The 26,509-nt window shown below is 42.3% G+C and overlaps 1 protein-coding gene across 3 annotated transcripts in view; it reads right to left on the bottom strand.

The window, feature by feature from the left end:
- The window catches only part of ntrk3a (neurotrophic tyrosine kinase, receptor, type 3a), a 215,508-nt gene that overhangs the window by 97,565 nt on the left and 91,434 nt on the right, over window positions 1-26,509 (bottom strand). For all 3 annotated transcript variants that reach the window (XM_079859110.1, XM_079859111.1, XM_079859112.1), the window contains exon 4: window positions 22,388-22,456. In XM_079859110.1, coding sequence (XP_079715236.1) covers window positions 22,388-22,456 — 69 coding nt within the window. The remainder of the gene's footprint in view (window positions 1-22,387; window positions 22,457-26,509) is intronic.

The following is a 26,509-nucleotide window of genomic DNA, read 5'->3' as shown; positions in this document are numbered from 1 at the left end:
AGTTGCTTCATCTGGTAATTCAGTCCAAAACATGTTCTAAAAACATGTCAAATCAATAAAGACCAACCTAGGGTAGACAACCTAACCATCTTAGGCTGATTTAACTGGTCTCACAGCATAGCCAAGCTGGTCTTTAGATGGTTTCCCAGCCAGACCAACTGACAAGTGCCAAAATCCATCTAAACAGACCATCTTAGAGACACCATCTTACCATATTAGGCTGATGTACCTGCTACAGAAATTCAACTATTGCTGGTTTTAACTGGTCTGCCCGCCTATCCAAGATGATGTTCAGCTCATTTTCTGGTTTCCCAATTTGGTAAATCTGGTCTTTAGCTGGTTTAGCTGATCTTAACCAGCCTGACTAAGTGTCCAAAGTTAATCTAAAATAGTCAAAATAGATCAAACTAACCAATCTTGCTAAGGTAGATTAGCTAACATCAAGATTTAAAGACCAGCTGACAAGTGCACTTAGTTAAAGCTATTTTTTCATCAGGGTGCTCTTAGGAGAGCTAATTTACAGCTAGAGAGAGTAACTATTTTCATAACTTGCTAACTTGAATAAAATATCAAATTAACCTTTCGAAATGTCAAGGTGACTGCTAGCTGGGGAAGAAAAAATAAAAAAAACACAGGGGGCATTGATGCATCGAGCCTGGGTGCTTGAAAAAAATGGCAAAATAACGTGGTCTGAAGTACATCTGCATAGTAGCCATACATTATGCATGTGCTTCTGTATCCGCACACAGTCAAACGATGGGACACCATTGAATAAATCCACTAGAGCATTGAACAGTGGGCCAAGGAATGCACATACTGATAAATAAATGGTAATATACACACATCTCATGCCTTAATGAAAAGTGTCATTGCAATGGAGGTGACAAACAGCGGTTAGCTTCCTAGCTAAGACGGAGAGTATAATTGAGCCTTTATAATATGAATCAATTCAAAAGCACTCTAAAAAATGCTTTATTCATTCTTCCTCTTATAAATTGTTCATCTGCATACAGTAGCGCACACAACATGAGCAGAATTTATACATAAATAATCAGAAGGCGGCGTTAGCGTATGTTCAGGGAGCTCTCAAGACATGCTGGGTAAATATCAGATTTGCATTGTTAGATGAGTTAAACCCATATGTACTAACTCTCTCCCTGGAAACACTTTTCCAATAAGAGGAAACATGGAGGACGAGAAAGACGGCATAATCCAGATTTAATGACAATTTAGAAATAGGCTATACCTGCTGCAAGTTCGATTATTTTGGTGCCGGTTAGACTCGAAAACAAAGTGAAGCAAGGCAGCAAATAAAAGGTTAAAGCCAACGACAACGAGTGCAAATAAAGTGTAGAGGGCAGCTAGGTACACCCGTAATGTTAGAAAGCACTTTCCCTTAGGATAAAATGGCTGACAGAACCAGCTCTAACGCTAGGCCTGGATGTAGACTGACAGATCCATTCAGATTCATTATATGGAGCCAATGAAAGGTTAAGCTGGGGGACACGGCTCTGACGGGGTGCTCTACAGTTTCAAGCTGCTGGGGTCATACGTTGTGACATATTACAGTGGGCGGCAGTTTAAGCTCCAGCCATTGAGGTCCTAACCTGAGCATCTAATGCTTTCAGAGAAGACAATTTCATGTACATGCGTTTGACTAAAAATTTAGGCCATATCGCTCCAGGTGACGGCATCCCAGTGCGTATGGAAGAGGAGAAGTTGACAACATACAGAACAAAAAACTCTAATGCACTCTCAGAAAAAAAAGGTACAAAAGCTCTCACTGGGACGGTACCCTTAATATGTACCATTTAGGTACTAATATGTACACTTTAGGTATCAATATGTACCTTTGAAGTACTAATACACACTCTTTAGATACAAAAGGTGTACCTTTTGAAATGGTACCGTCCCAGTGACAGCTTTTGTGCCTTTTTTTCTGTTTAAATAAATAAATGCATTTACATATACAGTATATAAAGTCAAACAGATCAAATAAATTATATAAATTATTATATATTATATTAAAATTACACACAATTTTACACAATTACATTTATTATTATATAAAATTATTTAATAATAATAATAAATCTTAGTATTTATACATGTATATTAAAATATAAATGAATACATACAAAATTAACAGTACACTTAAAAATAAATATAAAAATAAATAAATATATAATAAAAATGATACAAAATAATAAGAATGTTTATATACAGTGTGTAAACAAAAAATATAATTAAATAATTTAGAATATACACATACATAAACAAATAACACATTTGCAAAAATGTGTGTGTGTTTGTGCGTGTGTGCATTTTTACATGGAAAAAAATAGCAACTGCAGTTTAGACAAAATATGTCTCCACAAAAATGTTCCAAATGAGCCAAATAAAGACAATAATTAGCCTACCCATTGTCTAAAAAAGCAGTAAGCTTAGGGCAGAATTATCTGAAACACTTAGAAACAGTAAATGATTCTATGAACCAAATTGGATGTCAAAAAAGTGACATCCAAAATGTGCAGTGTTGGGGGCCATTACCTTTTATTAGGAGCAATGAATGTAAAAGAGAAAGTTTCCCATTCAAGTGTGTGTGTGGTGACAACTGCTCGCAGGGAGACCGAGCCTCATGTGGCGGATATTAGGGTTCTCTCTGCAAGCTCTCATTACCGTTCCTGTGATGCTCAGAGTCATTCTTACAGGGATTAAATTGGCTTTCCTGCATCGTTAGCCTGATCTGTGAGGGGGGCATTGTTTAATCATATTATAATTAAAGTTATAAGTCCCTCCAGTCATCACAACCTAATTATCAATCAAACAGGGTGTCGTATACAATCCCACGGTACCTGACGGAGGCGAAAAATGAAAGAAAAAAAGACAAATTGTTTGCTTAACTCTCCATTAAAAGACAATGAAAGCCATTTCATGCCTAACTTTCTCAAACAAATCCGCGAATAAATTCTCACGAAGACAAACTTGGTGAAAAGCGAACCGGTATTTGTAGGGCTCTCACACCTTCTGCATCATTACCTTCACAATATGCCTGCACTGCCAGCTTCAAAGTATGGAAATCCACATTCGTCTCAATCCATATGGATTTTCTGGATGAGCTCCAAACAGCAGGTATCATTTCCCAACCTGCACTTCTCCACCACATCTTGGGACTTGGGACTGACTGACATTACCATTTACGGTGGCAGTAGGCAGTTTCCATTAAGCAGCTTTGGTGTTTTTCATAAGCTCTAGACTGGAAGCTGTCAGCGGGCAGTGGGAGCGAAGGGAGTGATAAAGACTCGTCATTGACCACAGCTCTAAATGACACACGTCAATATGGATTGGATGGGAGCGAAACATGCAACGCTGCTCTGTCAGGCATGAGTAGTGTTTGCACAACAGAGAGCGAGCGAAGGGGAACGACAGAGATTGATTGTGGTCTGCCGTGACCCGAGAAAGCGTGAGTGATGCTTGAATATGCCTACGAGTGGGCAGGGAAGTATGAGATTGTGTTACCGGATGACCCGGTGACATCAGATAACAACAGACACGCTGGTAACTTCCATTTTCTGGCATGGAAAAATCTGGAAATGGCAGGCAAGTTTGTGTGTGTGTAATATATATATATATATATATATATATATATATATATATATTTGAATTTTTCTTCTAGAATGATCATTTTTATCAAGCTCGTTTATTTAAGTTCAGTAATTTCACTTAAATGGCAATGAAAATAGGTAATTTTCATTGCCATTTAAGTGAAATTACTGAACTTAAATATATGAGCTTCATAAAAATGATCATTCCAGAAGAAAATTTCAGATGACACTTAGAGGCTTTTGCATTTGAACTCATAATAATAATAATAATAATCATAATTATATGTGTGTGTGTAGCAACATGACTTGATTAATTACTGTAATAAAGTATTTTTACTGTATTTTAATTCTTATATTAAACACTTTTCGGGTTTTTTTTTTTTCAATAATAATAAAAAAATAAAATAATTTTAAGCCATTTCAGACCAAACAAAGAACCAAATTGTAAAAAATAAACAATTAATCAAAAATATTCTTATCTGCATCACCCAGCCCTGAACAGCTCCCTCACTGTCTTTCTGCTCTTGTTACCCACAACCCTTTGCGTTGAGTATTCCATTGAAAATCCATATTTCATAGAAATATATTGCCCCCATCAGTCTTGGATTAACATCTTGATAAAAAACGCATTAGGCAAATTGTGAAGGATGGACATTGATATTGCAATAGATACATGGCGCAAAAAAGACTGAATAAATGTTTTAGCTTTTTAAACTGAATTTCATTAAATATGTAAACTAATCGCCGGGGTAAGTGGGAAGTAATAATCAATACAGGGGGACATCATTACCAGTGCATGAGCATTTTGCCAGGCATCAGTCATGTCCTTCTCTATAGTTCTCTACTGAGCTTATTATCTTCATCTTCTGAGTGATTACCTCATGCTAACAATCAATATGAAAGCATCGTTCCTATTATTCCACACATAAAGGGCCTAACACCACAAAAGAAAGAAAGAGATTGGCAGAGGGAAAGAGAAAGAGATAAATAAATAAAATGCAAGAAAGAGGTAGCATGCGTTCTCCTCTTTTAAACGTTTGATCTTTTGAGATTTTCAAAGCATTAAAATAAATGTGGCACCAATTTAATTCTATTTAGGTAAGCAGAAAACTCTCTGCGCCATTTACAATCAAATCAAATCAAATCAAATAAAAATAAAATAGTATTCTCATACACAAACACATGGCATATATATTATATCATATTATGTAAAACAAAACATTAAAAAGTGTGTGCAATCAGTATGACCGCTGATCAGATTTTTTCTACCATTTATGAACTGCAGATGTTAAAAAAACAACAAAACTATTCATAACTAAAATACCATAACTAACCCTAATTATTTTCTATATATATATATATTTTCTTAATCAGTGTTGGGGGGTAAGGCATTACAAGTAAAGTGAGGTGCACAGGTGTGAATTTGTATACCCTTCAACCTGAGGCTTATTCCTTTCACTTTTGGTGTGAAAGGTACGGAGCCCATAAAGGGACCCTTGCAAAAATAAAAATATACAGACTTTCACTTGTGCACGAGAAAACTATCTTGTGAGTTACTATGTAACTATGAGTTCCCTTTCGTCAGCAGGGAACTCCGACGCCTCGTCGGGGGAGTTCCCCTGACGAATTGGGATCACGCTAGGGAGACCAATTGCCTTCGAGTGAATTAAAACGAGCCAATGAACATTGGCATGCAAGATTTGCATTCCGCGGCCCGCCTACCAGTGCGGGTATAAGGCGGAATCAAGCACATGCACAAACGCTTTCTGCTTCGGAGCCGACCGGTTGTGTCCTCTCTGAGTGAATGAGCTTTAAGATTGTATTTATCTTACGCTCTACGAGTCTGCTGTTTCGGGAATGGACCTCTCTGTGTTGGTGAGACGGCGTTTCAGCGACCGCGCGATTTCCTGTCTGCCGGCTGCGTCTACAGGCTGTTAATTCAAAAGCTGTTTTTACAGCTGGTAAACGGTTGAGTGCGCACAGCGGGCTTGCAGTTTCCCCGTTGTGTCGCCGCGTTGGGTCCCTGTGTGCTTCAGCACAATAAAGAGAGTAATTTCTTCCTGAAAGAGCAACACGAGTGAAGATCGCGTCCTTTTCAGGATGACGTTTCACTCGTGTGTTTCTGGATGTGATCGTTTCCCGTCCTCATTTGACGGCCACGTTCATTGTTTCACATGCCTAATCAGTGTGTGAGACTACGTTCGTGGGTGGTTCATGTTCTCTCAGGAGTGCATGACCACGTCGGCACGTTGTTCGTCTCCCCTTTTTTAAAAGGCTCGAGCCGCTCAGCGTGCCGTGTGCCGTCGAGCGCCGGTTGACAGCGCGGGTTGTCACGGCAACCCAGCGCGCGTCATTCGGCGCTCTAGATGCGCGATCGAGACTCGTGTACCTCTACGAGGTTGAGTCCCTTTGCTTATTCCCCATCTAGTTCCTTTTCAAAAAAGAGGACTACTTGGCTAATAGCATTGGTGATCTGGGGGTTACAGTGCGGAACGTCTCGCCAGGTGAAAGACCCTCACGAGCTTCCCACTCCTCTAGCGCATCGCAAACATGCTGAGACTGTGTTCGTGGGTGGTTTATGCTTTCTTATGAGAGCATGACCACGTCGGCACGTTGTTCGCCTTGCCTGAAGGCTTGAGCGCCAGCGTGCCGTGTGTCATCGAGACGATGGCCACGTTCACTGTCTTGCATGCCTGGTTGACGGCCACGATCACGGTTTCACATGCCTAATCAGTGTGTTGAGACTGCGTTCGTGGGTGGTTCATGTTCTCTCATGAGTGCATGACCACGTCGGCACGTTGTTCGTCTCCCCTTTCTCGTAAAGGCTTGAGCCGCTCAGCGTGCCGTGTGCCGTCGAGGCTTTCGGGTGGGATTCTGGTCTTTCTCATGAGGGGCCAAGCATTTCATTCGGGGCCCCAGGAGAGGGCAGATGTCGATCGCTACATCGGAGAGAGGGCTGTTATACTCTGAAAATGATGCTGAGTTCCTACTATAGTGGTGTGTTCTCATGCTGAAGATTCAGACTTGACAGCCACACTTTCCTGGGCTGTTCTAAAGTGCCTGGATGGGTGTGAAAAATTTTGGCAGTATGGAAGCATTTTGGCGCCAATATGGCAAGCCAAACATGCCTAAATCTGCAAAAGTTTTTCTTCTCTCACTACTCCTGCACATTCAGTGCACGTGGGTAGTTCTGACTCGGAGTAGAGCTGCGCTTTATGACTGACCGTGATTAGTCACAGCGCTGGCCTTCGGTCAGACGATGTCCACACTGTGGTCCAGAAGCGCCTTAAAACCAGCCCGCTCGGGGTTCGTTTCCCCCCCAGCAAAAGGAAGGGAAATGACCCTGAGAGGAGCGACCTAGAGAGTGTGACGAAAACTGCTCTTCGGGAGTGTGTGTCATCACCACTCCTTCCCCCGGAGGAGGGCCGGGTGGAGAATGCTTTGTTGAATTTTTCTTGTTTCTGTTCCGCCGCCGACCAGCTGGTCGGTGGTACCCAAAACCTCATTAAAAGAGCAGTTTCTTCCTCCTCTGGGTCATTCACGGTTGGGACTGCCGAACATGCAGTCTCTCCCGCTTGAGAGTAGGACGTCAGTGTGCGCCACCCTCGGGTCTCGTCACTCTCAGTCCCCTCTCCCCAGCTCTCAGATAGCAGTGGCGCCACCTCGGTCACGTCACTCCTGTCTGCCGCTGGGCGGGAAGGCACGGAGACCAGCAGCCGCCCTTGGGCCTCGCTCCTCGTCTCCTCCCCTTCCCTCGCCAGGCGACAGCCCGCAGCAGAACACTCTCGGGTCTTCTCTGCCGTCTGTCCCCCGGTGGAAGCAGGTAGGTGTTGTCCAAGTACACACCCAGACCCCGCTCTCGGCCGCTACAATGCCACCGGAGCCGTGTCCCTGCCTTCCACCTCGCTGCCCCTCCGCGGGTACGCCGGTCGTGCGGGTGGGCTCGTTGCGGCGGTGTCTCGGAGCCTGGTTAGAGCTCCCGAGTCCGTCGCGCTGGCTCATCCGCACCATCCGGCTCGGCTATGCAATTCAGTTTGCACGCCGGCCTCCCAAGTTCAGGGGCATCCACTTCACCCGTGTGCGTCTAGTGGATGCTCCGGTCTTGCGGAAAGAGATCGACGTCCTGCTGGCGAAGGACGCGATCGAGCCGGTCCCTCCAGCCGATATGAGGTCAGGGTTTTACAGCCCTTACTTCATTGTACCCAAGAAAGGCGGTGGGTTACGGCCAATCCTGGATCTGCGAGTATTGAATCGGGCCCTGCACAAGCTCCCGTTCAAGATGCTCACACAGAAACGCATTTTCGAGTGCATCCGTCCCCAGGATTGGTTTGCAGCGATCGACCTGAAGGACGCGTACTTTCATGTCTCGATTCTTCCTCGACACAGACCATTTCTTCGGTTTGCTTTCGAGGGTCGAGCATATCAGTACAAGGTCCTACCCTTCGGGCTGGCCCTGTCGCCCCGTGTCTTCACGAAAGTCGCGGAGGCGGCCATTGTTCCCATGAGAGAACAAGGCGTTCGCTTTCTCAACTATCTCGACGACTGGCTCATTCTGGCTCACTCGCGAGATGTGTTGTGCGATCACAGGGACATGGTGCTCCGTCACCTCAGTCAGTTGGGGCTTCAGGTCAACTGGGAGAAGAGCAAACTCTGCCCCGTGCAGAGGATCTCTTATCTCGGTATGGAACTGGACTCAGTCGCTCAGACTGCGCGCCTCACAGAGGAGCGCGTCCAGTCAGTGCTCACCTGTCTCAAGTCCTTTCGAGGCAGGACAGCGGTCCCACTGAAACAGTTTCAGAGGCTCCTGGGGCATATGGCAGCCGCAGCCGCAGTAACGCCGCTCGGCTTGTTGCATATGAGACCGCTCCAGCACTGGCTTCACGACCGAGTCCCGAGGTGGGCGTGGCAGAGCGGCACGTTCCGGGTCAAAGTCACCCCGCACTGTCGCCAAACCTTCTCCCCTTGGTCGGATCCTGCGTTTCTACGGGCCGGAGTGCCCCTAGTGCAGGTTTCCGGGCATGCTGTGGTGTTCACAGATGCTTCTGCCAAGGGTTGGTGGGCCACGTACAAAGGGCATGCAGTCTCGGGTCTGTGGACGGGGCCCCAGCTGCATTGGCACATCAATTGCCTAGAGTTGCAAGCAGTACGCTTGGCCTTGTGTCGCCTCAAGGGGTTTCTCAGACACAAGCATGTACTGGTCCGTACGGACAGCACTGCGACCGTTGCGTACATCAACCGACAAGGTGGTCTGCGCTCCCGTCGTATGTCGCGACTCGCCTCCCACCTCCTCCTATGGAGTCAGAAGCATCTGAGGTCGCTTCGTGCCATTCATATCCCAGGGGAGTTCAATTATGTGGCCGACGAGCTTTCACGTCAGCCTCCCCTTCCGGGAGAGTGGCGACTCCATCCCCAGGCGGTCCAGCTGATTTGGCGAATCTTCGGAGCCGCACAGGTAGACCTGTTTGCCTCTCCGGACACGACCCATTGCCAGTGGTATTACTCCCTGACCGAGGGAACTCTCGGCACGGATGCCCTGGCACACAGCTGGCCCCGGGACTTACGCAAATATGCGTTCCCCCCAGTGAGCCTTCTTGCACAGACACTGTGCAAGGTCAGGGAGGACGAGGAGCAGGTCCTTTTGGTGGCCCCGTATTGGCCAACCCGGACTTGGTTCCCAGAACTCATGCTCCTTGCGACAGCCCCTCCCTGGCCGGTTCCTCTGAGGAAAGACCTTCTCTCTCAGAGACGGGGCACTCTATGGCACCCGCGTCCAGACCTCTGGAACCTCCATGTCTGGTCCCTGGACGGGACGCGGAGGTTCTAGATGGCCTGCCACAGGCAGTGGTAGATACCATCTCTTCAGCTAGAGCCCCCTCTACGAGGCGCCTCTATGCTCTGAAGTGGAACCTGTTCGTCGGCTGGTGTTCTTCCCACGGGGAGAACCCTCGAACTTGCCCGATCAGAGTCGTGCTCTCCTTCCTACAACAAGGGTTGGAGCGAAGGCTGTCTCCCTCCACCCTTAAAGTGTATGTTGCCGCAATAGCCGCACATCACGATGTAGTTGAAGGTAAGTCCGTGGGGAAGCACGACCTGGTCATCAGATTCCTCAAGGGTGCTAGGAGGCTAAATCCACCTCGCAACTTGCACCCTGTACCCTCTTGGGACTTAACTCTGGTGCTTAAGGCACTTCAAAGTCCTCCTTTTGAGCCTTTGCTGTCAGTCGAGCTTAATATCCTGTCCATTAAGACAGCGCTCCTGTTAGCATTGGCTTCCTTCAAGAGGGTAGGGGATCTGCAGGCATTTTCGGTCGACGAATCGTGCCTAGAGTTCGGGCCTGGCCTTTCTCACGTTGTGTTGAGACCCCGGCTCGGATATGTGCCCAAGGTTCCTACCACTCCCTTCGCGGACCAGGTAGTGAACCTGCAAGCGCTGCCCCTGGAGGAGGCAGACCCAGCCCTAGCTTTTCTCTGTCCCGTCCGGGCCCTCCGGGTTTATATAGACAGAACGCAAAGCTTTAGGACCTCAGATCAGCTCTTGTTTGTTATGGAGGCCAGCAGAAGGGGAAGGCGGTCTCCAAGCAGAGGTTAGCCCACTGGCTAGTGGATGCTATCACCAGGGCTTATGAGTCCCAGGGTGAGCCCTGCCCACCCAGGTTGCGGGCTCACTCCACTAGGAGTGTTGCCGCTTCTTGGGCTCTGGCACAAGGCGCCTCGCTAACAGACATTTGTAGAGCTGCGGGCTGGGCGACACCGAACACGTTCGCTAGGTTTTATAGCCTACGTGTGGAATCTGTTTCCTCCCGAGTACTTGCTACGGCCAGTAATTAGAGGGAATAGGTGTGTCGGCTTGCGACGCCATTCCGTGAGCGGATACGTGCGTCTTTTTGCTCCGTTGGTTACCCAACAAACGGCTAACCTCGTGAGTTCCTCCATCACCCCCTCCGGTGCCAGGCGTTGCGGACCGCCCGGCACCAGGTCTGCTACCTTCAGTAAGGAGTTGCTAGTAGACTGGGTGTTTTTCCAGTGGTCCCTGCAGTGACCCATGATTGCCACGTGCAGTTCAGCCGTGTCTTCCCCTTGACAGACTCATTCTGTCGTCCCTGTTGAGTACGCTCCTCACTCCTCTGGACTGGGACTACCTTCAAGGACTGCCATATGTTTCACTACCCTATGTGGTTAGTACATGTGTGTATTTGAGGGCCTTCCTCTAGGCTGCCTCAGCTTCCGCAGCGTTCCCTCCCCCTATTATATCCTTGGGGTCGGGCACGCTTTCCCAGTGTTATCCAATATCCACTGATTGGGTCTTGCGGAACAGCAGTGTGATTCCCTAGCTAGCTCCCGCAAAATTTCTGGAAACTGCTGCAGGGCTGTAGCTTAGCTGGGCGCTGGAAGGGGCCAGCACCATGGCGTTTTGGTAGGGATCCCAATTCGTCAGGGGAACTCCCCCGACGAGGCGTCGGAGTTCCCTGCTGACGAAAGGGAACGTCTCGGTTACGTATGGTAACCCTCGTTCCCTGAGTCCAGGGAACGGAGACGCCTCGTCCCGTCGCCATGCTGCTGTACCTTCGCGGAGGACTGGACACCGTTCGGCTCCTCAGCGAAAAGCGTTTGTGCATGTGCTTGATTCCGCCTTATACCCGCACTGGTAGGCGGGCCGCGGAATGCAAATCTTGCATGCCAATGTTCATTGGCTCGTTTTAATTCACTCGAAGGCAATTGGTCTCCCTAGCGTGATCCCAATTCGTCAGGGGAACTCCCCCGACGAGGCGTCTCCGTTCCCTGGACTCAGGGAACGAGGGTTACCATACGTAACCGAGACGTTACTATGTAACTCACGCGTTACAATTTCCGGTTTGCGTACAATTTGCATAACTGCCATCTTACTCTGAAGAAAACAAGAGCATGGATGTGGATGCGCATGAATTCATCGAAATCTATTTAAAACTAGGACTTCAATACAAAGACATTGTTTCATTTCTTGCATTTCGACACAGATATATAATCACTGAGCGACATTTAAAGGTCCCGTTCTTCGTGATCCCATGTTTCAAACTTTAGTTAGTGTGTAATGTTGCTGTTAGAGCATAAATAATATCTGTAAAATTATAAAGCTCAAAGTTCAATGCCAAGCGAGATATTTTATTTAACAGAAGTCGCCTACAGCGAACGGCCCGTTTGGACTACATCCCTCTACTTCCTTCTTTAATGACATCATTAAAACCGTTTTTTGACTAACCTCCGCCCACAGAAATGCTCCCTCATCTCTACCGAAATTCGTTTATGTACTTGCGCACTTCTAATAACTTACTGTGTTTACTCAGATCTTACGGTGATTTTCTGAAGTAAAACTGACGCTTCATCTTTTGTGTGATGTACAATAAACTTTATTAAACTCATCAGTAAATGTTTGATCATCATTCGGACCTGGTCCGAAACAACAGACTTAGGCTATTAATAAATAATGGATACATACAAGCAGATGACAAATACATTATAATAACCGTAATTAAACTACTAAACTATACCTGTTCCATCTCTATACAGCACTCTGACTCTGTAGGCATTATTGTCCGACTCGAAATGAACACCGTTACTGAGAGTTTCTGATATTATCATCATTCCGTGAGATGAAATTGTCCTGAGAGACTGAGCGCAAGCTCATGAGGCTCCGCCCCCTGTGCCGTGCAGCAGCAGTTAATTTGCATTTAAAGGGCACACACTAAAACAGCGCGTTTTCCTGAGCCCCAAAAAATGACAATTTAAACATGCTGTAAAAAATGATCTGTTGGGTATTTTGAGCTGAAACTTCACATACACACTCTGGGGACATCAGAGACTTATTTTACATCTTGTGAAAAGGGGCATAATACGGGACCTTTAAAACGCATTTGAAGGTCTAGAAGTCTGTTTCGACGAAAAGAGTACTCAAGTATTGAAGACATTCAGCATCGAACTTGGTGAAATTCTCGTTTGTGAAAATGAAGCCACTCAATTTCCAGTCGTCTGGTCTCTTTAAATGCATGTTTATTGCCGATTCCTGAAAGTTTGTTTAATAAAACCCCATCATTTGCAGATGTACTGGCACCTTTTTGCATCTTGTCTCGTAATGTATGTATTACAGTGGACTTGGTGGTTTCACATGCCGCGAGTCTTTAACGGCAAAATGCTCTAACTGCAAGACGAACCCCATATCTGACCATATATTTTGCCAGTTCGTCTTCAGTCATGATCGCAATGAAAGAGGTCAGCTATAAATATATTTTGCAACAAACGTATGCATATGAGTGTCATGACAAGGCCTTGTAGATAATTATATAATTACTGTTACGCAATTTACATTATCGTGAGTTTCTAAGTTTCTCGTGAGCACCTGAAAGCCTGGGTATTTTTATTTTTGCAAAGGTCCCTTTAGGGGCTCCGTAGAAAGGGCCTGTACATTTACCAAAAATATAACTTTTTTATTATTGTTACAAAAACAAGCAAGCAAGCCCAGCCCTGGAAAGAAAAAGTGTAACAAAAGTCTTACTTTGTTAAGTCACTCAAAAGTAATGTACTTTGTTTTTTAGGGAGTAACACGATATTGTCACACGTTACTTTTAAAAGTAACACTGCAGCCAATACTTAGGGTTAATATTTGGTATAGTGCGTAAATTCTTACATTTTTATTTTCATATCTGCATTTCTGTTAGGCACTGCAATGAACTAAATTTCCATACTGTTCCATGATTCAAGGATTTTGTTTGGTCTGCATCCAAAGTATATAGCCATGCACACAGAGCTTTGAAGTAGCACAGCTACAGTATGGCATACCAATGACTTTTTATCTTATGAATTGCTTATGACTGATTTTCATCTGGAAAACTTTCAGAGTGCTAGTATATGCAGGTCTGTGTTCCTCAGAGCAGCGTGTTGGTCAGGAAATTAAAGACAGATTTCTGTCAAGGATCTCTGTTTTCTTCTCACACTTTCACTAGTTGGTGTAACAAAAGCTTGGCCTTGTCTTGATAGATAGACAAGATCACGTGTAGTCATGGTAACAGGTGGGGTCAGAGGTCAATGCGAGAGACAAAAGTACCTCTATACCCGCTAAAATTGCTCAGCTCGGTTTAAAACACGTTCTTCACAGTCCTATCTTGCTGTTATATTGTGAAAAATCACAGCTTTTTTCATGCGTCAAATATTTTGTTGCGTATACCACTAAAAGCAGTACAGATATGCAGTGTTTTTTTCTTCTGTGATGCTAATTAGCATGTACGACATTAAACAAGTCGTCTTTAAAGCGTCACGAATGCTGCCAGGTTTGATAGGAATCAGAAATGTTTGTAGGAAGTGAAGGGAACTGTGAAAAATGGATTCTCAGCAATATTGCCAAGTTCTGTTTAACAGTCCCAAGACTAATGAATATATGCATTTTAATCTTTTTTCACATGCATAATGACTTAAGCATCCTTATAAACCGAGGATTAATGTACGATCTCCCTCCACAATGTGTCACCAGGCTTAACAGTTTTCTCCCAATCAGTAATCTCATTATGTTGCAGACAAACAAGATGAGTGAGTATGTGCTGTTTTTTTTACCGCACATTTTTTTGTGTCATGTTTGACAGAGATTTAAAAGTGAACTCGAGCCAGGATCTTTACCTGCACAATAAATTGGCATTTGTTAGATTGCTGGGCATGGTTCCATTCAGCTGATGGACACTACCTGCAGTGCAATCGCTACTAAAACGGGCACCGATTCCACAGGTTGCGACGCTGGAGTCGAGGGAGGTCAGGTCCCTTCAGAGAAAACTTTCAAATTATACCATAGACTTTCATCTAACTTCAAAACTATTTCTTCCAAAAACGGTCAGTTCCTGCACCATTTCTGACCCTGTTCTGCAGAATAAAACAAGGATAAGAGTTCATTCACAATTCACTACCCCCATTGTTGCTCGAGATGGCTGGAAATTTTATTAGAGCTGACTTCTGATAGACTGATGAACTTAAAGGGATACTTCACCCATTAGCATTAAGCTTTGTATCAGTAGAAACCCGGTAGTATTTGTGCTTCCCTCCCTCATGTCCCCTTGAGACAAGAGATTTCTGTATTGTGTGTCTGGAAAAAAAAACTCAGATGACGCAAAAATCGTCATTTTGCGTCATCTGAGGCTTTTTTGGCCAGAGGCGAGAGACTACAGCCAGTACGAGCTAGTTCTGCATGTTTTCAACCCACCCATGGGGGGGATCTCACGATAAAACGGCGTCTTTTCAGTTTCGAGTCAACTAGTAGCCTAGTTGTATCATTTCTTCCGATACCGCGCTCTGTGACCGGTAGGCGTGGCTTGGGAGTGGCCTCGTAGGGCAGCGAAGCAAATGCATTCTGGGAGTTGTTGTCTTTCTGGCTTTTCTCAGTCTAGAAAGCAGTTCTCAACAAGATTTCTATTTTAAAATGATAACATTCTAAACTGTTTTACATTTATTTAATATTCAAGTTCAAACCTGATAATTAGCATTCTCTCATCAATTGTTTACATAACTTTTTATCCATGCAATTAAAGCTCACATTGGGTCATTCATACATCCTGGAAAACATAATTACTTTGTTATATTATTTAACTACCTTGGCTCATTGACAACACTAGGCCTGTTAAATAATCTGATTAAATTGTTAGCCCGGCTCCCTGGCTAAAAACCAAATTGCAGTGTTTTGTTTCTGTTTCATTTTTTTAATACTTTTTAGACAGCTGTAAATGTGGGAAATAAATGCCTTAAAATAGAGTCTCCCCGCAGCTTGTTTACTGTCACTATTACTCTTAGTCCTTTTTTTTTTTAAACGGTGATGATCCTTCGAGCGATGAGCCAGACATGAAGTTCGTGTCTGTGGGAGCTGCTTTATACAGACTGAGATTAGAGAAAGGTCAACAGAATAAAACGGATTGATGGTGCTCGCAGCTGCTAGCCGGGAGGCTGAAAGCGGCGGCTGAGTGACTGAGTCTGCGGAGTGTGGCGAATGTGCTTTTGTGCTTTGGCCGTAAATAGGCTTGTATCATATCATCATCCTCCGAGCGGGTACAGAAGATTTACCATTTGTCGCCTCACTCGCACTTGAAAATGCTCAGAAACAAGGGGGCTAGCTAAAGTTGCTAGGTTCCGCACCACAAACCAGCGAACTTCAGGTAAAGAGGAAAAAGTGAAAAATGAGGTAAAAGCAGCTGTTCTTAACTAGTTTTGTCCTTTACACTTTGATTCTCTCATCTACACACAGACGCAGGAGGTTTCATTTTTGCAAATCATAGCCTACATTATTACGAACGATAGATAGATAGATAGATAGATAGATAGATAGATAGATAGATAGATAGATAGATAGATAGATAGATAGATAGATAGATAGATAGATAGATAGATAGATAGATAGATAGATAGATAGATAGATAGATAGATAGCTCCTCGCGTGCGTCTGGCAAATCCGCCGTTATAATAGGAATCCGCTATAGAACAAGCGCGCCTGCTCTTAAAGGGAATGTGAGATGTCACTCTGATTGGTTTATTTCACGTTACGCCCAAACCACACCTATGAATAATGAAGCTACTTCAGACCAACCCATTTTAGATTTGCGTCAGGCGCAAGAGTCATTTATCGTGGGATATACCGCCTGACGCGGTATAATAGCAACAGCGCCCAAGACCCGCCCACAAAGTTACTTGCATTTTGCGCTTGATACTTGCGTTTCAGATCGTTAAAATAGGGCCCATAAAGTGTTTATTCCTCTCTTGTTATATTGCTATCTGGTTAATTTCACATAGCATTTAGCATTGTTTTAACCCAGTTGCCCATGACTGTGTCGGATCAAACCTGCTGTAACCCATTTCTGAGCAGAAACCAACCAGTTGAGAGGTTTATCTTTATGAGAAAAATATATAAAATGACATACAGTGTGCATTCAGAGGTCTATATGAACTATGATAAGAAAATCCCTCCTGTTAGACCCGCTTATCGTTTTGATCTGAGTCTGTAATGTGTCAAGCTCCAGCCACGTGACTGCATGAGATACTTTCTGCTTTGATTTACCCAACAATGACTCTCCATGTCAATAAAATTCTGACAATGCGAGAGATATCAAGGACTTGTCGTGAAGGATCAGCGGACATCTTTAAAATCAAGATCACCTCAAGGGCAAGCTGACAAACATCCAGGCATACTTCACGCTTGCCTTGAGATTGTAAAATAACAACAAAAAAAGGGGGGATGGGAGTGAGAGGTTAAGGTATATTCTGTCAGAGAAATGTTCAATCCAACAATGACATCCCTGTTACAGTCGAAAGGCCTCAATCTCTTCGGTTCTGCTGTAAAAAAAGCAAAGATGTCAGAAAACAGATAACTGAGAAAACGGAAAAACTACAGCCCTTCCTGCTGTTCCTCTCCAAGCTTATTTACGATAAATGGATTTGCAGCAAATAAACATAAATGAGACACTTGGCCTACATCTGCACCTCAGATTAGGCTACTCCAGTGTCCTCTGCTGTGTTATTGTACAAAGCAGACTAATTATGGTCATTCACTCTGTACAATATAGTCTGCGTGAGATATCTGATTTCAGGCCACAATTTTCCTGCTGAATGCAGTTTTCTCCATCTCACTCTATGTCTGTCTTGATTACTGCAGTCCTTACTGTTTCTCTTCATCCTTTTTGGGACAGCTAGTGCCCGAGGAGAATGAAAATGTAAATTACGTAGAGTATGTACGCAAAATGCAATTTTTGCCACAATTTTGTTATCTAAGACGAAATTTCAGGGATCATAAAAAAGACATCAAAATCAGTCTTTCGCCAATCCTCTCATTTTCTAGTAATATCAAATAGAAGTAGTAATGTTTTAATTTCACAATGTTTATTTTGTAATTTGCAGGTCTGATTCGTTCTAGTGAATCTTTTGGTTTAGATGGTTCAAGTAAAACGAATCAATAGTTTAAAGGAGAAAATTAAAAGAGTTTTAGGGGTCGTTTACACGATACAGTTCAATTCACATTTATTTGTATAGCGCTTTTCACAATACATTGTTTCAAAGCAGCTTTACAGAAAATGCATGACAATTACAATTTAAGGGGGTCGCACACCGGACGCGCAGCTCAGCGCCGCGCCACGTCTAGGACAACTCTCACCTGAAAATCCGATAACATCAGCAATTTTCTGATTTCTGTAAATAAATATAAAACTAAATGTATATTGCAGCACAGGGTGAAGTCCGTATATACATTAACTACGATTTGAGACACATAAATTTAATAAATTTAATATAAAACTATGTAAATGGCGCTCTGTGGCGCGGCAGGATTTTGAACACGGTCCTGAGCCGTTGCTGGGCGCCGCGGACAGACGCCGAAAGGCGCCGCCGGTGTGTGTACTCTCATAGAGAATAATGTGTTAGAATTTAAAAGACGCGGCGCGGCGCGGCACTGAGCTGCGCGTCCGGTGTGCGACCCCCTTTAGAGTTTTCTGCTATCAGGGGTGACTGTGTCTAAGTTATGCATTTTAGAAATGTAAAATCATGCAGTTAGCTAACATTATATTAAACGATACTGTTTTTTAACTAAAACTGTACACTTTTTATGCGATTTGGTCGTTCATTTGCACGACAACAGCGTTTCGGGGGTCTGAAAAAGCTAACTTTTGAAAAAAAATTCAAAGTGAAAGTTTTTGAAAATGAAAAACTTCAGTGTAAACTCAAATTTTGTGAAAACGGTGACATCATGCGCATGCATATTACGTGTTCAGTCTATGGGCGTGTCGTGTTTCTTTATAAAGTGACATCGCCAACTACTGGCCTGGCAGCATTATACAGCGTTTTTAATCGTTTTCATGGACAATCGTTTTTATTTTGACAACGCTGTCACAAAGGAAGAACTTTTCCATTTTTAACATATCGTTGTCATCATGTAAACTAACCCTTGGTTGCATTCAGAGGTGTACAATTACTGATCACACAATTCTTTGTTTGTCGTATGATTAAACACAGACGTCTACAGACTAGGAGGGATCTACAGACAAGATTGGGAGACTTGATGGGGCTCTATTGACTTGGACTAGCAAGTACACACTTGACAACCACTCAAAACACCTTAGCAACACCTTGGCAACCACACACAATTGATTAAAAAACAAAACAAATTAATTACATAATATACCAATTAAGGACCAAATGAATTGACAATTCAGACCTTGCATTCTTGTGGCATGGGTTTCCATAAAAGGTATGGGTAATTGGCACATTTCCTACATGCTACTGCAGTGATAAATAAGTTTCAGTGTAGGCTGGCTTTTCTGCATGGGTCGTTCCACTACACGGTGATTATACCCTCGGTCCTGAGCCACACACACTACGCCCCTATCACCTCCCGGCCGTCAAGAAGAAAAACTGACAGCAATTACATGTGTGAGCACACTTGAGCGTGGGTGTGGACAAACACTCACATTCGCGCTAAGACGTTTTTACAGATGTTCGCATCAGTTCTTATAGAGTGACAGTGCTGGCACTGACTGCAGACATTATGTGTGATTCCCACAGCCTGCGTCTCAAATTTTGGCAGCACTCTGGCAGGTGCATCAGAGTCTTCCAAGAGTGCATAAAAGTAAAGCAGTAATGTGCTTAAACCATTATGCTAGTTATACAGGCCTTTGTACATGTAGTGCTGACTGCTTAGTAGCACTGAATGTGCTTCATATACCAAAACCATGGTTGAAATCACACTGGCAGACATATTTATTGCTTAAAGAACAGGCCATTTTAGAGGACAAAGCGGTATTTAAGGATTAGCTTCCCATCCTTGATATAGTGTGCAACAGTGCCCACCCCCTTTTTCTGTGACGCTGGTTCCAGAGGTGTTTTTTTTTTCCATTAATTTACCCATTGGGATAGGGATTTTTTTTTAAAGTCTTCGTTAAAGAGTTACAAGCCATGGACCAAGCCAATCAGCTACGAGGTGAATCATAACATTACAAAGTTTGATTTGAGGCAAAAAAGTATTTCAAAACACAGTATTTAAAAATAAAAAAAGTGCAAGACTGTGTACTTCATGGGATTGTAGCTCTTTCCATCCCTAAAGCCATTAAGCATTGCAAACGGAATAATCAAATTAAAAACGATGGCGAAATATAAAACTACTCATTTACAAATGTTGATTATATAAAAATATATTTTAAGTTTATTGCACAATATGCATACAGTATGTACCAACATTTAAGTATTTTGAGAGCGTAGAGAGATCGACTCGATTATGTCATTCGCAGTGCTTCATGGGAGTGGGCGAAGTTTAAGAGCTTTTTTGGTGCGCGTTGCTTTTTTTGACTCTCTAATTGGTGGAATTTTCTCTACAGCATCGTTGGTAATGTAGTTTTTCGACCAGGAATTCTGCTGTTAAAGTTGAAATAATGCAAGCTGATTTTTAGCTGATGCACAGATTTTTTAAAACATAAGTAAAAAGTCTTTATCTAATTTAATCCAATTCCCAGTTTGTATTATGTGATAAAGATCAAGTACAACTAAAACAAGTACAAAAAGAGCAGAAAACAGTGTCCTCTTTTAAAGAATGATGATTTCGGCTCCATGCTGGTTGAAGGACAGGAACCGTCTTTCAGCTTATCCGTTTTTAATCAACAGTTGTGTCCCCAAGTGGAGACGCTCCATGACGACCAACTGTCTATCACAAGCTGATAATAGAAGCACTCAAAGTGCATCAGAAATCAAGTAAAAGTGTATCATCACAGGGGTTGCACGTGTGTGTTGGGGGGTGTACCCGTGTTCTCATCCTGGACATTTATGGTAGGTTCTACTTCATTTAAAGGGAGATGGTTTGCTCAGTACTTGGCCATAAAAAATATGACTTCATTTCATGGCACTTTGCTCGGGTTCCAGAAGTCAAAATCTCATTCATTTTCTCCATAAAGACAATTGATTTTTAAAGATACCCTATAAACCTTTCAAGAAAAGCTGACCATGAGCTCAGAAATTGCAAATCAATCCACTATGTATCCGTTTAAGCAACAAGTTGGTGTGATTTCAAATTCATTTTTTTAAATCACTGATATTCGCCAAACTCCTAGGGAAGAACTACACTGATAGACCCTCTCCACCAATTAGAGAAATAAATGATAATACGTTTAGAAGAGCTGAAAATTTTAAGTAATAATGAATATTTAAGAAATTATTAATATATATATATATATATATATATATATATATATATATATATATATATATATATATATATATATATATATATATATATATATATATATATATATAAAACAAATAGATAAATAAGATTGAAATATTCTTCAAGTTACAAAATACTAAATACTAGATACAATAGACAGCTTTCCGAATGTGTCAAAATTCACTCTGATGCTTGTAGGGATATTTTTAACAGAGGGATTAGTCCACACAAAACCAACGAGAAATTATTAAAACATCAAGAGACTTGCAGATGGCATCCGTGCTAGTATTACGTAACAGTACACATATGTAAAATGGTTGTGTTGTCCTTTTGGAGAGGGTGTCTCACAATCATTATCGCTTCATGGCTCTGGTATTACCCATATGACCTGCGTTATGTCACACACAATTAATTTACCCTTAGTCTAATCACATGACTTGCCCAAAGCACAGCTGTGAATGCTAGGAAATTTGTCATTTGCTTCTGTCCAGCAGAATTTGAATGAACCAAGAAGCTAAATGCCATAATATGATGTTAACTGCACATTTAAATGACAAACAAGAACATATTTAACCTAAGGTTCACTGGAAACGCCACTAGACCTAAAGGGCCAAGCTAAACATGCTAACTAGAAGGCTGTCTCTTGAATCTGTAGCTAAATTAGGATGGTTACCCACCAAGATAGAGGAAAGTACATGCTCACATGCTTTTGTTAGCACTTTCCTTTTTCTAAGGACAACACATGTTCGATATCTCACAGGAAATCCAAAAGTACTCCTCTCCTTGGAGGATCTCCAAAGGACGTGCTAACCCTGCAGAGAAGATGGGCCACCTCAGAGGAGCTGTCCTGCTTCCCTGGCTTAAAATATCACATTTAGTCATGCGCACACGAATACACACAGACGCAGATGCCTGTATGGATAAAGCCCTATGCACTCAGCTGATTAGTGTTTGCTTGTTGGACAGGACTGAGATGACACCTCCGCTATAATTATGAAATTGATTTACTTGATTTGCCATAATCCTGAGACAAAGGCCCAACGACTTTCTAACACTGATTTCACCTAATAGGCAAATAAACAGGTAAACACGTTAAAACTGCTAAACCAAAACTTTTAGAATGATCATAATAGAGAGGATAGAGCAATATATATATACATACACCTGTATACATATACATACACATCCAATAATTTGCATAATTAGTGTAAAATGTATTGTGCATTCCCAATCGGATCGAAATCTGCTCGATCAATGTACACTGAGATGACGTGCAACTTTGAAACCAACAGACAACCTCACAAAGCCAAAACGCTGATAAGCAACAATAATTAGCTCATTATAAAAGGTTTTCCTCCCATTTTGAAAGTCAAATACTGCAGAGCGAAAGTGGCTTAATGTGCTTTTACGACCTGATTAAAGAACATTCGATGTGTCACAACAAACGCATCACGGTGCATCCTTGGTTGCTTATGGTGTTAGGTATGAAATTCAACCATGCAGGGTGTCTGTATGTGGTGTGAACCACAGCTAAAATCAATAGAGGCTTGAGAGAATAAAGAAAGAAAGAAAAAACACATTTAACTTACAGCTCGAAAAGTTGGAGATTCTGAAAGAGTTGCCATGAGAGAGTTGTCAGAGGGTTCCCGGACAAGTTTCTGCAGGGGAGAGAAAACAGAGAGAGAGAGTTTAATGATTTAACACTGATTATTTGTGATAAGGTGATAAAGGAAACACAGGGAAGCCAAACAACGGCAGTGCGGCGACCAGCCCAAAGTTAAGAGAATAAGTGCAACAGTACGGTACCTTGCAGCCTGGCAATTCAATAAACGGAGACTTGGTCATTTTGAAGACAACAAATTAAATCGAGGAGGAGGCCTGGAGCCTTAAAAGCCACTAAACTCAATACAATGCGAAATGACTGTGAAGCAAATAAGCCGTGTTTTCAGAATAGAGCTTTCAGATCTGGGAGGCCAAGATAAAAGCATTACTCAAAAACAAAAGGGAGGGTCTCTAAGAACCTTGTTTACACCTGGTATTAAGATGCGTTTTGGTCAATCGGATCACAAGTGGATGACGCTAATTACAGGTGTAAACGGGGTCTAAAACGTTTTGAGCTTGTCCACTTTCGACCACTTCCAGAGGTAGTCGAAAACGCATTAGACCGGATTGCTTTCGTAGTGGTCGGTTTGAAGACGAAAAACGTACCAAGCACAATGTTCTCTCACCATTCTTGATTTCTCTCACACACACTCGGCATGGTTTTGTGGCTGTCAGAGCAGAAACCAAAGCTGCTGCTCTTCGTGTGTTTTTTCGTCATCTCCAGCTGCGTTCATATGCAAATTGTGCAAGCTTATTTGTCCATTAGATCAAAAGATCCAAAAAAAACAACAACATACATTTACCCGCCCATAAACCCTCCTCTCGAAGAAATCAGGACAGAAGTGGTTGAAAGTGGACAAAAGTCATATCCCCTGATATGATTGTAAAGCGCTTTGGGTGTATGTAGTACATATGAAAGCGCTATATAAATGCCTCATTCATTCATTCATTTAAAAGAGACAGATTAAAACACCAGGTGTAAATGGGTATGTGTCTCCCTCGTCTACTTGTGATCCGATCAACCAAAACGCATCTCAGCTGTAATGATGTTTGTGTCAAGTCCAGTAACTAATACAGTAGGATGGCACGGAAATGAAAGGTATTATGCATATGTAACCGGTCCTACTCGACCTGCTCCAAACGGGATTCGAACCGGCGTCACCGGAGTGGGAGGCGGGCACGTTAACAAGGACGCTAAATACCCCAACCAGGACACGGCACCAAATGTAACCGGTCCTACTCGACCCAGGTAAAAAGGTAAAATATTAGTATTTTTCTTTGACACACCTATCATTATCTGGGGTCGTTTGGATTACTGTCACAATTGTTGTGTGGCTTTTCACGAGTCAACCGAACAGCACCTATTCATTCGCATGAACATCTCTTTAAACTAAAAGAAAACATCAGTTCAGCTCTTAGATCTTTCCTCTTGCATACTTACATGCACAACTACACAACACATTGTGGGACGGTAGCAAGCAATGCCTCTCCTGGGGCTGAAACAAAAACCCTGGAGTCTCACTAACAGGCCTTCATTATCAATATTTATTGAATACTTCAGATCACTTAATACCCCCAACACTGGCCCGCTCAGATCCTATCAGGAGCAGTTGACAGATAATCAATGCACCCATATCCATCCTTTCGCCCCAGTGCTGCCCAGGGGACCGGAGCGTGCAGGCTACCCGTCCCTGACCCGTCCCTTCACCTGCATTTTCTTTCAGCATCTACTGACAGCAAAACAAAAGATCATTACAACTAGGACAACTGTTCATAGAACAATGGAAGCCGAGCCATTTCAGCATATAGATCTATGCACACACATACATTCAAAGATTTGGGGTCAGTTATTTTAATTTTATTTTTTGAAAAAGTGTTGTTGTTTTTTTAAGTGATAGTTAAGACTTTTACATTGTGACAATTACAAAGATTATATTTTTTTTTAGATAACAGCTGTTCTTTCATTATATTTCATAATATTACTGTTTTACTTTTACTGAGATTGCTTCCAAAAAAAAAAAAAAAAAATTACCAGCCACAAACTTTTGAATGTGCATGTGTGTGTGTGTGTGTGTGTGTGTGTGTAATACTCAATACAATGCGAATACAATATTCAAATGTGGATGTTCAAATGTTAATGAGCATTTATTGAATCTCGTGATTATGATGTCAGAGTTATTAGCAGAAGAATGTTTTTACCAAAGGTTTACCTAAATGCCTTTTAAAATGAGCCAAGCACTAAATAGCAGCTGTCTATTAAGTAGTGCATTTGGCCTAGAATAAAGAAATTATATTAGCTAGGAATAAAGATATTCTAAATTTAATTAATTTTATTCTGCAGCTAACATGTGTGTTAATGGTTCTTCAAATATGTCAACTTTGTTTAGCAACCCCAGCATGCATATTTTTGCAGCTAAAAGTCATGACAGGAAAAAAAAAAAAAAAACCTTAAAGGGCCCCTTTGGCACATCATGGAAGAAAGTTGTAAGTGCCGCTGAAAACAAGTTGTGCTTCCTGGAGAGCTCTTGAAAGGAACCAAGTGAAACGAAAACACCCACTTGTTAGATATTTTCAAGACAAAGTCGCTTCAACATGCTAATGTGCCTAATCTGAATCTGCTTAGCCGGCCCCTAGTGTGGTGCTTAAGGAATCTCCAGCAGCAAAAAATAAATAAATAAAATAAAAATGTGCTTGCTGCTCTGACTTGTTGCCATAGCAACTTCAGCCTGTGAATCCTCACACTTTCTTTTCTTCCCATTTCCTGTGTCGCAGGATGGGAGGCAGGGAACCAGCTAACCAGTTAAGGAAAGCGTCCTGACACCCACCGTAGACACGAGAAGGTGACGGGTGAAAAAAAAAAAAAAAAAAAGACTGATAAAAATGTACAAATTGACAAACAAAATAACCTTCGGTTCCTCAAACGAAAGTTTCTCGGTAATGCGCCCACTCCTGCTCCGCTTGCCCTCGGCATTCTAATCACCTCATTAAACTGATAATGAGATTATTAAGGTGGCCTCCACAGGGACACACAAGGGCTCCGGATTTTGGCGAGGACATTATTATTCTCAGCACACAGAAGAGTTCATCTGGACAGTGGGCTTTAAAGGAAAGGGGTCTGGGGGATCAGGACAACTAAATAACCCGGAGTGCTGTCCATCAAGGCTTGATTCCTTCTAGACCCTCACGCAATAACAAATATTCAATGGTAAAATAACTTTCAAGGACTTCAACAGCTAGGGGAATTAGATCATGACAAACAGAAGATTCTGAATATTGCATATTGACGAAGCAGTTAGTCAGTTTGGCTTACTAACAGAGCTCCAAGAGATTTTAATGTTTCTTAAGACAGGAAATGTCGAGGGGTGAGAGAGAGAGAGAGAGAGAGAGAGAGAGAGAGAGAGAGAGAGAGAGAGAGAGAGAGAGAGAGAGAGAGAGAGAGAGAGAGAGAGAGAGAGAGAGAGAGAGAGAGAGAGAGAGAGAGACCATTACAGGCATAAAAGTTAAGATTTTGAAGTTAAGACTGTTTCACTAAATCGCCAATATTAAATATGCCAAAAATCCTTAGAAATATTCATATAATATATAACGTATAATATATAAAGACAGTAAATAATCAAGAAAGTAAATAATCTCAAAATGTTTCAGTTTTTACACAAATTGTATTGTTACCAACAATAGTCAAACTCAGCCAGTCAACATTTTAGCAAAGTTGTGTTCAAAAAATAAATCAAAAAAGTTTTGTTTCCCTTTTAATTTATAAAAATAAATGCAAGTCTATCAAGAACTACAAACAAACATGCGTTTTGGCTGACAAAAGAGTAAATAAATAAATAATGTATTATTTCTTTCTTTAATTATTATAATTAAATGAACTCATATACAAATGATCAATCTTTTTTTTTTTTTAAATACAACACCAAAAATATGACTTAATGACTAAAAACCTTGTGTAATATTTAGTTATATTGTTTTGAAGGTTATGCACCTACTTTCACTGACAAAAAATAATAATAATAATAATTCCAGGCTCTATTTTGGATACTATTCATAGATATACACTTATTCATAAGCAGAATAACTCACCTCTGTGTTCATGATCTTATTCTCAT

Source organism: Squalius cephalus, assembly GCF_949319135.1.
Source record: "Squalius cephalus genome assembly, chromosome: 23".
NCBI classification, from domain to species: Eukaryota; Metazoa; Chordata; class Actinopteri; order Cypriniformes; family Leuciscidae; genus Squalius; species Squalius cephalus.
The sequence above is the reverse complement of the archived record's forward strand: the minus strand, read 5'-3'. Positions and strand labels throughout refer to the sequence as shown.